Below are 15,043 nucleotides of genomic sequence, written 5' to 3'. Positions count from 1 at the left end.
AGGGTCAGCTGCTGACAAGACAAGCACCTAACCCATATACTGGAGCTGTGATGCTATTTTTTAAAAGGATATGTTAATGAATGCATTTATAAAATCCAAATGAAGTTGTGTAACTTATTTTTACTCTTTTTCGTAACATATATATATATTACACTTATTAAAAATGACTTCCCAATGAAAATTTGGGGCCACAACTAGCAGTGCTCTGGTCTTGCTCCTGGCTCTGAGCTCAGGAATCACTCCTGACAGGCTCGGGGTACCATATAGGGTACCGAGGATAGAACATGGGTTAGCTACATGCAAGACAAGTACCCTACCGATTGGACTATCTCTCTGGACTGTCCCAGTGAAATCTAAGCAGCTATAAGCAGTTAGTAGTGAACAAAAACAATTCTGTTTTTTAAAAAAATTTTAAAAAAGCAGAAAATCATGTAACTATACACTTTTATGTGTAGAAAATTATTATAATTGCATAAGAGATACTATTATTAGAAAATTACTTAATTTTCTCCCTGACATTCCATCTTTGAATTTATGGTCTGAACATTCTTGCTTATTGGTTGTTCTCGAATCATTTAAATATCCACATTTCCTGTTCTCATTAGGCTTCTCTGAAGGACTGTTTGTTTAGTCTACTAAAAACTCTAAATCTATGCTTCCCTAGAACTAGAGTTACTATTTTACTCAATATTTCAGCTTACATTTCTAACAGTTTCCCCAATACCTACCTCATTCCCACAGAAATCAATCACCTTCCCTGTGTTGCCAAAGAACTTAGCTTACATCAGTAGAGTACATTCAGTATAATAAAATCACATTCACACATAGGTATCTTTCCCCCTCTTAAACCTGACAGTATATTTTCTTCATCTTTATAAACCAGTAAAGAGCTAGGTACAAAGCAAATTTTTAATAAATGGCAGTGAATCAACAAAAAATGATTACTTTGTGCTGCCACTCAGTAGCTTCCTCCTCCTTTTTCTTCTTGGCTTCTTCTAGCAGTGCAATCTTGGCAGTAAATTCAGCAAGTTCTGCCGCCTAAAACAAACAAAATGCCCAGCACAAAAAAACTTAACACTTTCAACCATTCATGTTATGTCAACGAAGCTTTGATATTTGTGCGTGAGCTGTTTTGTACTTTTCTTAGGCCACTTCCACTTTTAAAAGGTGTAATTTTTTAAATATATATCTCATTTAAAATATTTTAAATTTATATCTCATAAGTATCTCATTTACAGTTAATCTAATGACATAATCATGAACTAAGGAGACAAACTGAACAATATTTTACTGTTCTATAGATAAGTTGTTACTCCTGTTATATTAGCAGAAACTTAAAATGACTTAAAGGTTTTTTTTCTTTTTACCTCTATCAATAAAGCAATGCTAAATCCTATAAAAGAAACAATTGTACCACATATAACATAAAAACCAGCTCCCGGAACCGCACAGCCGCATTCGCGGCCGCGCGACATCTTATTATGACATCTCATTCCTACTTTGACAAACTGGCAGGCTCCCGAATGTAGCCTGCCCACACGGCAGAGTCTGGCAAACTCTCCTTGGCGTACCCAATATGCCAAATACCAGTAACAATGATGGGTCTCATTCTCCTAAAGAGCCTTGAATATAATCTCAGGGCTAGGATGAAGGAGACGTTACTGGGGCCTGCTCGAGGCAACTGACGAATATACACATACATAAACAATAAAATGTTCACTTTTTAAAGAACCTTTTTTTGGGGGGAGAGCACACCGGGCAATGCTAAGGGATTACTCCTGACTCTGCACTCAGGAACCACTTCTGGAAGACTTGAGGGACCAAAAATATGGAATGCCAGGAAGCCAACCAGGGTTGGTCGCTTGCAAGGCACAAGCCTCACCCGCTGCTATATTGCTCTGGCTTAAAGAACATTATTTCAAATAATTTCTTTTGATTTCCCAACAATCCTGTTAGGAGATATTATGATTGTCATTTTTTAATGGCAACTTTAAAAAAATGGATCTAAGGCTCTGAGAGACACAAAGATACATAGTAATTGCCTGAATATTTAAATGAAGAATATTTTAGTCGTGCCATTTAGTTATATATTTTAGTCAGGCTATTTAGTCAGTTGTACAAGTAAGACTATACTACCAATCGAACACAAAGTATGCTTATGGTTAGGCTTATGCAAAGCCTAAGTAAAACAGAATCTTTTTATTGGCAATAGGTCGTTTATATTATTCTGTTTTGCTTTTTGTTAAGCAGAATCAAAAGTTGATGGCTTGTTTCCAAGTTGTGTTTTTGCTTTACAGTAGTGAAATAAACTAAGTTTTATAGGATTCATTCAATACTTATTCACACTTTCCTTCTTCTCAAACAGAAAACCAAAACAGGGTCCTTACTAGCTGCTCCTGATTCTTCATCTGGTCAGCAGCTTGTTTTGCTATTGCAGACTTGGCCTCTTCAGCAGCTCGACGTTCTTTTTCAAGCCTTTCTGCTTCTTCTTTTGCTCGTTTTCGTTCCTGGTCCAGTTCTAGGGCTTTTCGAGTCTGTTCTTCTAGTTCTGTCAAACATATTAGTATGGTATATTAGAAGAATTGCCAGTGATTTTCATCATCAAAGAAGCCCAAATAGGAGCAGGACATCTAATCTGCAGATTCTAAAATTTAGCACATTTGGAAATGAACATTAAAAAATTCTTTTGAAATTGGCAAAAGCTAAATAAATAACAACAAAACCCCCTATCACACAATTAAAAAATGTAAATAAACAAAAATTTCTGAAACTTCAACTATGCCATAAAGCTATAATTTTTTTTGTTTTTGTTTTTTTTGGGGGTCATACCAGGGATGACTTCTGGCTCTGTACTCAGGAGGAATCTACTTCTGGCTGTGCTCAGAGGGCCATATGGGATGCCAGAAATTGAATTTGGTCGGCCATGTGCAAGGCAAACCACTGTACTATTGCTCTGGCCCCTATAAATACATAAATAAATATATATATATTTTCTGTGTAACTAAGCAAAATGCTATTTTAAATATCTATAATATCATATACTTCAGAGATCAGAGTGATTTGTATCAGAGTAGGGTGTTTGCCTTGCACACAGCTGACTCGGGCTGGATCCTCAGCACCCAACATGGGACCCTGAGCTCTGCAAGAGGTGATCCATGAGCACAGAACCAGGAGTAAGCCCTGAGCACTGATGAGTATAACCAATACCCGCCTCCCTGCTCCCAAAGCAAACTTTGAAACAAATATTTTTACAGTTGTTTTAGATTAGTAAATACATTAAGACTGAAAACAATACTAACAAACACATGTGATGTGAATTACATATATTACTGGAAACTTTTGAGTTATTGGTGAAATTCATTCCTCAAACACAAAGACTTTTTTGAGACTACATGGATATCAATACTTATTAAAACAGTACAATTTGGGAGGGAAACTGGGAACATTGGTGGGGGGAAGTGGGCACTGGTGATGGAACCGATGCTCAGACATTGTACGCCTAATCAGAGTAACTTTGTAATTCACGGTGATTCAATGTATTAATTAATAAAAAAATGCAACAGAAAACAATGTGATACCACCTATTTATAAGGATGTGATGTCACTCAAAAATGATTTTTTCCCCATATATGTTAGGTAAAAGAAAAAACACAAACTCTGAGTTTTAAAAGCCAACTATAGTGCACAAACTATTTGTGTCTGTGCTGGTCTTGCTCAGCACCAGCATAAGTAATTGCAGTTAAGACTCATTAGGTTTTTAGAGGGCTGAAATGAAAAAATGAGTTTGGTTGGCTACATACAAGGCAAACACCTTAACCCATGCACTTTGACTCCAGCCCTGGAATTTAAACTTTTGATAAAATAACATACATATTTGTGGCTAAGTTAAATGTATGGCATTGGATGGAGGGTTGTACCACACTTGGCATACTGAGGGCTTACTCCTGGCTCTGTGCTCAGCAATAACTCTTAGATGCTTGGGAAACCCTATGGGGTGCCAAGAACTGGACCTAGTATTAACATGTTAATGTTCATAGAGTATTAGTATATTAATACACTCCTGTTTAACACACCTAAGTACCAAGTTTATTCATTTAGAATTTGCTTTCTAAGATTCAAAAACTTGGCAACCAAGCCAGCCTATCAGACGTTTATGATCATTCTATCTGGAATTATTTATAAAACAAAGCACATGACGTATTATACAAACAAATTTATTTATAAGTTTACAAAAATAAAAAATGATTTTCTCTCATAACAAAACTTTCTATGAGAAAGAAATTTGGTCCATAAAATTATAATTTTAAACATTCTCCAACATTTCTTAATTTAAGCTTGCTATAATTGCTATCAAGTTGAAAAAGGTGGATGGACAAAGAAACAGTTGTTTTGTGGTATATTAAGAATTATACATTAAGGGGCTGGAGCAACTGACCCAGGTTCGATTCCCAGCATGATCCCCTACAGCACCACCAGGAGTAATTCCTGAGTGCAGAGCCAGGAGTAACCCCCTGTGCATTGCCAACTGAGACCCAAAAAGAAAAATTTTAAAAAAACACACAGAATTCTATATTACATTCTGGTAGTTTGGGGGGGGATGGAGCAATAGCAAAGCGAGTAAGGTACTGGCTTGGTATCAGGCCGACCTGGGTGCAATCTTCAATAATCCATATGGTGTTATATTAATGAGTATGGCTATGTTGCTTAATTGGGAATAAACCAAAGACATTATTCTCAGTTCAAGCTAAAAAAAAAAGGCAAATCAAAGTTCAATCTAAATCCCACAGACATTATAAAATCAATTATGTGATGATAGGGCCCAAAACATGGATCAGAGGTAAGTCACATGACTCACATATGTAAAGCCCTGGGTTTTGATGACTAACACACACACAAAAAGCAAATTATTCACTGGAAAAGCTATCTTAAAACATTGGTCTTGAAACTGGAGAGATAGCACAGCGGGTAGGGCGTTTGCCTTGCACACGGCCAACCCGGGTTCAATTCCCAGCATCCCATATGGTCCCCTGAACACCGCCAGGAGTAACTCCTGAGTGCAGAGCCAGGAGTAACCCCTTGCATCGCCAGGTGTGACCCAAAAAGGGAAAAAAAAAAATAAAAGGGAAAAAAAAAACATTGGTCTTACATGTAAGCAACTTACTAATAAATTTTATTATTTTATTAACTGATTATGCCATCGTCAAAATGAAAGACCTCTATGAATACATATAGTGATTCTTAAGATAATAATAAATGAAAAGAGATGCAAAAAGATATGTATATCTATATGTAGTGTACTACTCCTTATGTAAGGAAGTTGTGAAAGTAAGAATGTCATTCCATGAATCATGTATTTGCTTTGCCGTATAAAAAAAATTAGGTATTAGCTATTCTAATGTAGTGAAGCAGAGATGGCAGAGATCAGAGCTATATGAAAGTAAGAAACCGTTTATTTATTTACTTATTCAAGACTATATACCTAGCACAAATACTCATGCAAACTAAGAGGTTACATACAATTCTGAATGAAATCAGTATATCCCAAGCTGCTCCACAAAAAATCTGTAGCCTTTTTAAAAACTAAAATGTCATCACACCTGATAGTATTAGGAAAATCACACAGTGCCAGGGATCAAAGCCAAAACCTCAAACATTCAAAGCAAGTGCTCTCCAACTGAGCCACACCCCCAGATCTGTGACAGTCTTTCTGAAAACAGGAATCCACTTTAAAATTTGTTGAAAAAGAATATAAGTATAGCTGTATCATCTCAACCAATACATCTTCAAGATGTTAAAAATGATAAATATAAATGACTTGATAAATTATGGAAAGGTTAAATGGTATGAGTGCTCTTTAATGATATCTGACTCACTTCAAATAATAACTGTAGTAAGAATTCTTTTGAAAGAAAATGATAATTATGATGCATAGCAAAAATTCTTCTTAAACAAAATGTCAAAAATTTATAATATTAAATATAAGTTAGGTATGATCAGAATAACTGTATTTGAAAGAAAATTTAGAATAAAAGATAATCATGCAGACTTTGGTATAATCTAGGAAAGTTTTATTTAAAAAAAAAGATAAATTGATCATTCTTTGCCTCAAGATGACTGATCTGAAATTGTCTTGACAGGATGCTCTGTACTTTCTTATGTTCTATCTTCCTCATATTTTTTAAGTATCTAAGGGCATTTATTTCTTAAGGCCTTGTGCCCTTTTATTTATTTATTTTTTGGGTCACACCCAGCAATTCACAGGGGTTACTCCTAGCTCTGCACTCAGGAGTTACTCCTGGCAGTGATCAGGGGACCATATGGGATGCTGGGAATTAGAATCCAGATTGGCGACATGCAAGGCAAACACCCTACCCACTGTGCTATCTCTCCAGCCTCTCCTCATATTCTTTAATGTTTCCTTATTTGAGTTGTTTTCTACATATAAATCATTATATCTTTATTATTTACCCTAAATAAATAAAACTGAAAGATTCAGTAAGTATTCTCCAAGAAAAGGTATTATATAAACTTTTGTATTATATAAACTTTTCTTTAGTATCAGACCAGTAACAAAATTTAAACTTTCCTTAAAAAGAAATCAAATACCCTGGCACATTGAGGCATTCCTTTAAAAGTATTATTTATATTATTTGTATGGCACTTATTCTATACTATCACTTTATTAACATCACATGTACCCTATTTCTGTCAAACTACAAAAATAACTCCTACACACACACATACATGCACGCACGCACACATGCGTGCTCAAAATGCAGCAGAGTTTACAAATAATGGAGATTTTATATTATTGCCCAAATTCTACTGCTAAGGATCTATTCTGCAAAACATCCTATTTTTTCTCCCCTGCTATTTGTTCTTTTAAAGTACTATGTCCTCGAGTTAATATAAACTACATTCTAAACCCAAGGCAGCCTTTCTTCCATAGCATTTTAGCCATACAACCTTCCTTGGAAGTGGGTTTGTGACTTTTTCCAAACATGCTATCAAAAACAAACAAAAGCCCCTTAACACATCTATGTATTGGTTATTTAATACACTGAAATAAAATTCTGAGCTAGTTCCAAAAGAGCAAGCATTAGTCGCTATAATCAGAATAGCTTCAAATGGCCCAAATCACTTAGAAGCCTTAAAGCACATTAAGTCCTCGATGTTGTTAAGTTCTTCGAAGCTGCGACTTTTTAAGTGAAACAATTTAAATGAAACCAGGTCCTTAAATAATATCATCTTGCTCAACACTGGCCCAGATTTATTTTTTCTCATCAACATGTGACATAACAGAGTTGAAAGAAACAGTTATTCAAAGAACTTCTACATATAAATGCAGCACCGCAAAAAAAAAAAAGTGCTTAAAAATATACTGAAATATGTTTTTATTTAGGAAACCTTCACAGTAAGAGGAATTCAGGACCAGAGAAAATTGTTGCCTTTTGCAAGCAGCTTACCTTAGGATCACACGGCTCCTGAGAAACACGGGGATTGGCCCCCAAACCAAAAAATTGTAAATTACATATGCAATAATTTACAATATATCATAAAAACACACATGAATATACTGAAATTTTAGATAAATGAGAAGAATACACAGGCATCATATATAGTTGAATGTGCCTCACTTTATAATGATAAGGATGTGCTTCCACTTTTATGCAACAATTTGCACCCAACGTCCAAAGCATTTTTTACCTTTCTGAGCTTTCATTGTCTGCTCTTCAATTTGCCTTAGACGTTCCATCAGCTCTTCCTTTTCCCGTTCTATTCTTTCCTTTTCCTTTTCCGCTATTTCTCTTTTCTTCTTTTCATTTTCTAATTGTGCCCTTAAAAGAAATTGTGATTGCTCTGTTACCAATCAGTAAATAAGAAATATTCACGTGAAACCTAAGTATAGACTAGAGAAACCACAACATAAATATTTCGAGTCTTCATTATATCCAGCAAATGGCAAAACATACAAAGAGGAACTATGCTATTAAAAACACATAAAACTAAATTATGATGCATTTTTTGAATTGGAGGGTTTCAATAGATACAGTCACTGACTGCTTTAAAAATACTGAGAGACTGAGATTTTATAGCTAAGCAGTAGAGCACTGCCCTGCATAAATGAGGACCAGGGTCAAAATTCTAGCAATATAAAAACAGCAAAAAATTTAAAAAAAGAAAGCAAAGAAAAATCCAGGCAAATATTCTGGGCAGAAGCGATTAACTCTAAGAGTGCTTTACACGCAGAAACTCCAAGTTTGCACCAGCAAGCACTGAGCCAGGAATTTAACCGCTGCATGTGGTCCCAAAAGTTAAAATATTATAAACAATTACTTTAGGTAAGTTACCAAAGGAATTTATAAAATTTATAAACCACAAAACTGTCCCTTATGTGCAAAGCATGTTTCTAATGCAGACATGACTAAGATGAAAATATGAGAGTAACTTGCACAAGGAAAGAACTTTAACAATATACAGTTTATTGTTAAATATCAGCACAACTGTTTATACATCAGCACAACAGGAGCTAACTGCATACTTGCCTCACATCATAAAATGTCTTCTTTAGATCAGAAAAAGCCCTCTGCTGGGAAATAACAAAAGCTTGACCAGTCATGTGCAGTTTTACTTTCAAATAATGAAATAATCTGGGCAGGCAACCATTTTCAGTCATTACAATAAATTAATATAAGGCATACAGTTTAACTCCTAAGATACTAGAAAATTCCACTTTTCTAGCCCCCTTAGACCATTCCATTAGCTGTAAGCAGACATCTAATTCTGTTTGCAAAGACCAGTTTAGAGATCCTGGTACACAGGAACCTTCAGCCTTAACTGCCTCTGTCACGGGCCTGACAAAACTTCTCTTTAATACAACCAAAGGGGAACATCATGCATTTTCGGACTCCCTGTCACAGGTCAGAAAAGTACACATGAATAAGCATTAGAGACCCTAAGTTATTAGATAATAATGTACATTTAATATATACATTTAATAATTGGTCTTTAAAAACTGGTATTTGCAAACAGCAAATAGCCTCTAAGGAGGACAGAAAAAATGGAATTTTCTAGTATCTTAGGAGTTAAACTGTATAGCTTATATTAATTTATTAAATGACTGAAAATGGTTGCCTGCCCAAATTATTTTGTTATTTAAAAGTAAAACTGCTCATAACTGGTCAAGCTTTTGTCATTTCCCGGCAGAGGGCTTCTGCTGATCTAAAGAAGATATTTTATGATATGAGGCAAGTATGCCTTTAATATATACATAATATACATTTAATATACAATCAACAACCTAAATTTACCTTTGTTATAATGGGGGGTGGCACAAATTCATATATAAAGCAGGTAAGGCACTTGCCTGGCATTTGGCCAACCCAGGTTCTATGCCAGGCATCTCATATAGTCTCCCAGCACCACCAGGAATTAATTCCTGAGTGCAGAGCCAAGAGCAACCCCTGAGCATTGCTGGCCATGACCCCAAAACACAAATAAACAACAAAAAAAATCAACTATGGGTGAAATGGGTCACAAGACATGGGACAAAATGACCAACTGGGGAAAACCTACGTTTATTTCCTTTAGTGAATTCAGTAAATCTACACCACAACTTGCTTCACAAAGAAACTGACCTGAAACCCAGAAGAAAAGTTTCCACGAGGGACAAAAGGACCAAAAAGACAGCATCCGGACTGGGGCAATAACTCAAATAGCAGAGTACAAAGCTTGGATCAAGAATCCCAAGAAGTTGCCCCTAGATCCCCCACCCCCAGGATTTTGCTAGGGGTGACCACAATTCTCATTCTCTCTCTTCTCTCTCTCTCTCTCTCTCTCTCTCTCTCTCTCTCTCTCTCTCTCTCTCTCTCTCACACACACACACACACACACACACACAGAGCATTCAGATAAGTAGGAAGGAGATAGAAGCCTTTGTTAGGAAACCCTACCACCAGGAAAAAAAACTGCAATCAGGCAATCAGGAAGAGATTCCTCAGGCATGGGACTGATTACTATTCAAAGTTATTACAGGATCTGGAGCAATGGTACAGAGGGTAGGGTGTTTGCCATGCAAGCCGCTGACACAGGTTTGATTCCCAACACTCCATACAGTCTCCTGAGCTCACCAGGAGTAATCCTTGAGTGCAGAGCCAGGAGTAATCCTGAGCAAAATACACACACACACACACACACACACACATACAATGGAAAAGATTGTAATAGCCATTATATTTTGCTATCTATCTATATATCTATACATATATCATTTCTTCACAAAAAACACTGAGGGCAAAGCTATAATTTTCACATGAAGAGCAAGAGAAAAAATGAAACAGAAGTTCCTTGTTCCAAGTGTCTGAAGAGAAGTCACACCCACATTTCTCTAGTCCTATAGCCTATACTTTTTGCACCAACTATGTTCTTAGTGATATAGCAGACAACCAAGACACAGAATATCCCTCTGCTAACTTAATGCTATCTGGCCATAAACACTATTTTTAAACAGGCCAACTACTTAGCCACACTTTTAGGAATTACAAAATGAGCTGTCAAGTTGGGAGCAAATACTTTAAAAGCACAAACCAGTGTCCAACAATGTAAAGTAAATAAAATTATTTTCACTGTAAAAAAAATGAAAAAAACAAAAGCCAAGTTTTCTTTAGTGCCTCACAAATTATACCCAAGGATACTATTTCCACTTAGTGTAGCCTGGTTTGGGAAATATTCCTCTAAGCATTCAAATGAATGAAAGAGTCAAGGATCTCCTACTGGCAGTCAGTAAGTAACTGCTAATGAAAGGCTGTGAAAACGCACCTAAGTGGGGCAGAGATAATACTAGGGTTAAAGTGCTTGCCTTGCATGTGGTCAAATCCGAATTCCATTCTGGTACAGCATGTGGTTCCCTGAGCACTGCCAGGGGTGATTCCTGTGCAGAGCAAGGAGTAACCCCTGAACACCACAAGGTGTGGCCCCAAAACCAAAATAAATATTTACCTGGAAGAAACCATGGGATTATTAATGTTGTGTTTTTGCCAAAAGTGGGTCAGACCATCAGACCACAGGAGTGGGGAGAGAGAGAGAGAGAGAGAGAGAGAGAGAGAGAGAGAGAGAGAGGTGCCATTAGGGGGTACTTTCTTTCATACCCCTCCCCCTAAGAAGGGAGATTTCCAGGAAGGGTATTGGAAGATTTTATTCCTAAAAAGGGTATGAAGAGACCAAACAAGTTTGGGAACTTCTATCTAGGCCTTAGAGTAACTAAAATATAACATCACCACCAAACTGCATTTACCAATCATACTACATACACCAGAAACCATACAACATTAGTCTCTTTTTCCAAGAAATAAAGACAAATGGACAAATTAAAGTTTAAAATGTAAACAATTTATCAACATCAAAATTAAATAGTTGGGGCTGGAGCAGCAGCACAGCAGGTAGGGCATTTGCCTTACACAAGGCCAACCCAGGTACGATTCCCAGCATCCCATATGGTCCCCTGAGTACTGCCAGGAGTAATTCCTGAGTTGCAAAGCCAGGAGTAACTCCTGTGCATTGCCAGGTATGACCCAAAAAGCAAACGATAAAAAAAAAATAGTTCAGGGGGCCAGAGCGATAGCACAGCGGGTAGGGCGTTTGCCTTGCATGCAGCTGACCTGGGTTCGATCCCCGGCATCCCATATGGTCCCCCAAGCACCGCCAGGAGTAATTCCTGAGTGCAGAGCCAGGAATAACCCCTGAGCATCTCTTGGTGTGACCCAAAAAGCAAAAAAAAAAAAAATAATAATAATAATAATAATAGTTCAGGCGTTATGGGGTAAAGAGCACAAGATACAATTTCTTATTTAACACTTCAGTGGAGATATCTGAGTAGAGACAGGATGGAATGAAAAGGAGAAAGATGAAAGACGGGGCCAGAGTGATAATGCAGCAGGAAGTGCGTTTGTCTTGCATATAGCTGACCTAAGTTCCATCCCTGGCACCCCATTTGGCCCTCGGAGCACTGCCAAGAGTAATTCCTGAGTGCAGAGCCAGGAGTAACCACTGAGCATCACCGGGTGTGATCACAAAAGCCGAAAAGAGAGTAAAAACTAGACAGGAAGAAAAAATAGGAGGGCGAGGGAAGAGGTAAGAGGGGAGGGAGGAAAGGGGTAAGGAAAAAGACTGCCTTTGAGAGAGGGAGTTGGAAAGTCTATATATATACAAAGTAACACATGTAAAACTAGCTCTAAAAAGTAATCCACTGACCAAGTCCAGTCAGAGTATCAACCCAATTTAGGATGTTCTCAAAGGGTCAGAATTATTGGTAAGTTTCACACCTACATTTTTTTTTAACAAGTCTGTGGGACTGGGATGGTACAGGCATTAGGGCACATGCCAAGAATGCCTTACCTGGGTTAGATGCACTGCCCGGTGTAGCCCTGGAGGCTCCAGCACTGCCAGGGTGGCATGGGTGTCCCCAGCACTGCAGCACAGCATTCTTGGGCCCTTGCACTGAACTTCTCTGCCTTAGCGGTGCCACTTTCCCTACCCATCAAATGTTTCATGACATGGTAAACTTCCCTAATGCATATAATTTGAAGGAAGCAATCAAATTAATCAAAACCGCTGAATTACACAAAACTTTTTAGAAAAAGACTAAATATCAGAATTCAAAGTACAGGTTAAGCAAAATTATTTTATCTATCGGAGTACCTTGAGTTCTTCAGATTCAGATCCTATCTATTTCGGAATATTTTACTATTCTACAAAAAATTTTCTCAGTAACACTTTAGTATGGCCTCAGATTTATACAAGGATAAAGTCTAAACTAATCTAGATTCATATTTGGAAATCATGTTGCTGAACTCAGTAGTGGAGTTCTAGGATCAGAAGAAATTTTATTCAGTAACTTTCCATTTCAAAGTTTCTCTATTTAACAGTATTCTTTTTTTAATCTAACAGAATCATGATTTAGAGATTAGCGAGTACTGGTATTATTCTACTTTGTACAGAGACTTAAGAAGTCACTGACTTTGTTTCAAAGCAAAATATGCAGCACATTTTTACGTCAACAAAATTAATGCCAGTTACAAGAAAAACAAACTTGAAAACTTCAAGCTACTACTTCCAACTCAATGTTAATTTAATAGCAAGCATGATAAAAGAAAAGCACATTTGTAAAGTTATAAAAAAATATTTTCTTAGAAAAGATCCCAGATTTCCAACTTGATATACTCATTTTAAAAGTATAGTGCGACTGTACAAATTCAATGCGATCCCTATTAGGATACCCATGACATTCTTCAAAGAAATGGAGCAAACACTCCTGAAATTTATATGGAACAATAAGCCCCCTCAAATAGCTAAAGCAGTTCTTGGGAAAATGAAAATGGGAGGAATTAACCTCCCGAACCTCAAACTCTACTACAAAGCAGTAATAATTAAAACAGCATGGTACTGGAACAAAGGCAGAGCTGCAGACCTATAGAACAGGGTTGAATATACTGACATCTTCCCTCAAACATATGACCATCTAATCTTTGAAAAGGGGGCAAGAAATGCGAAGTGGAGTAAGGAAAGCCTTTTTAACAAATGGTGCTGGCAAAACTGGACGACTACATGCAAAAAAACTGGGCTTAGATCTCTGCCTAACACCATGTACAAAAGTAAGATCAAAATGGATCAAAGACCTCAACATCAGACCAGAATCTATAAGGTACATTAAAGACAAAGTTGGCAAAACCCTCAATGACATTGAAGCTAATGGTATCTTCAAAGATGTCACGTCACTGGCCAAGCAAGTGAAAACAGAGATGGATAAATAGGACTATCTTAAACTAAGAAGCTTCTGCACCTCCAACGAAACAGTGACCAAAATACAAAGACAGTCTACAGAATGGGAAAGGATATTCTCCAGATACACATCCGACAAGGGGTTGATATCAAGGATATACAAAGTACTGGTTGAACTCCACAAGAAGAAAATATCCAACTCCATCAAAAAGTGGGACAACGAAATGAACAGAGACTTTCTCAAAGAAGAAATCCGAATGGATAAAAGGCACATGAGAAAATGCTCTACATCATTAGTCATCAGGGAGATGCAGATCAAAACAACAATGAGATATCATTTCACACCACAGAGACTGGCCCACATTCAAAAGAACAAAAGCAACCTGTGTTGGCGTGGATGTGGCGAGAAAGGGACCCTCCTTCATTGCTGGTGGGAATGCCGACTGGTTCAACCCTTTTGGAAAACAGTATGGACGACTCTCAAAAAATTAGAAATTGAGCTCCCATTTGACCCAGCAATATCACTCCTGGGAATACATCCCAGAGAGGCAAAAAAGTATAATTGAAGTGACATCTGCACTTGTTTGTTCATTGCAGCACTGTTTACAATAGCTAAAATATGGAAAAAACCTGAGTGCCCAAGAACAGAAGACTGGTTAAAGAAACTTTGGTACATCTACACAATGGAGTACTATGTAGCAGTTATAAAAAATAAAGTCATGAAATTTACATACAAGTGGTACTACATGGAAAATATTATGCTAAGCGAAATGAGTCAGAAAGAGAGGGACAGACATAGAAAGACTGCATTCATCTGGGTAACATAAAGTAACAAAATAAGAGACTAACACCCAAGAACAGGAAGATCTGCCCAGGATGGGAGATGCCTGCTGAAAGTAGTCTATGGATCGAACATGAGTGCCACCCAATGTCTCTTCTGCAGACCACAGCACCCAAAAGGAGAGATAGAACAAAAGGGAGTGCCTTATGACAGAGGCAGGGTGGGATGGGGGATGGGGGTGGTGGTGGGGGGGATACTGGGATTGGTGGGGGTGGAGAATGGGCACTGGTGGTGGGATGGGTACTGGATCACTGTACAACTGAAACCCAAGCACAACAACTTGTAAGTCTACAACTGTACCTCATGGTGTTTCACTAATAAAAAAAAAAGTATAGTGCGAACACTATTGTCAACTTTTATACAAAAAAATATATATATATAAAATGTAAATTTTATAAAATATGTAAAAGGAGTGCTTTTAAGTTT

At 37.2% G+C, this 15,043-nt stretch overlaps 1 protein-coding gene across 1 annotated transcript in view; it reads right to left on the bottom strand.

The window, feature by feature from the left end:
- The window catches only part of RDX (radixin), a 74,393-nt gene that overhangs the window by 24,553 nt on the left and 34,797 nt on the right, over positions 1-15,043 (bottom strand). Inside the window, exons 10-12 of the mRNA XM_056107491.1 lie at positions 7,708-7,838; positions 2,388-2,548; positions 946-1,038 (exon numbers count right to left, since the gene is read on the bottom strand). Of these exons, the coding sequence (XP_055963466.1) occupies positions 946-1,038; positions 2,388-2,548; positions 7,708-7,838 (385 nt within the window). The remainder of the gene's footprint in view (positions 1-945; positions 1,039-2,387; positions 2,549-7,707; positions 7,839-15,043) is intronic.

Source organism: Sorex fumeus, unplaced genomic scaffold (assembly GCF_029834395.1).
Source record: "Sorex fumeus unplaced genomic scaffold, SorFum_2.1 ptg000169l, whole genome shotgun sequence".
Taxonomy (NCBI): Eukaryota; Metazoa; Chordata; class Mammalia; order Eulipotyphla; family Soricidae; genus Sorex; species Sorex fumeus.
Note: the sequence above shows the minus strand (reverse complement) of the source record. Positions and strands in the feature narration are given on the sequence as shown.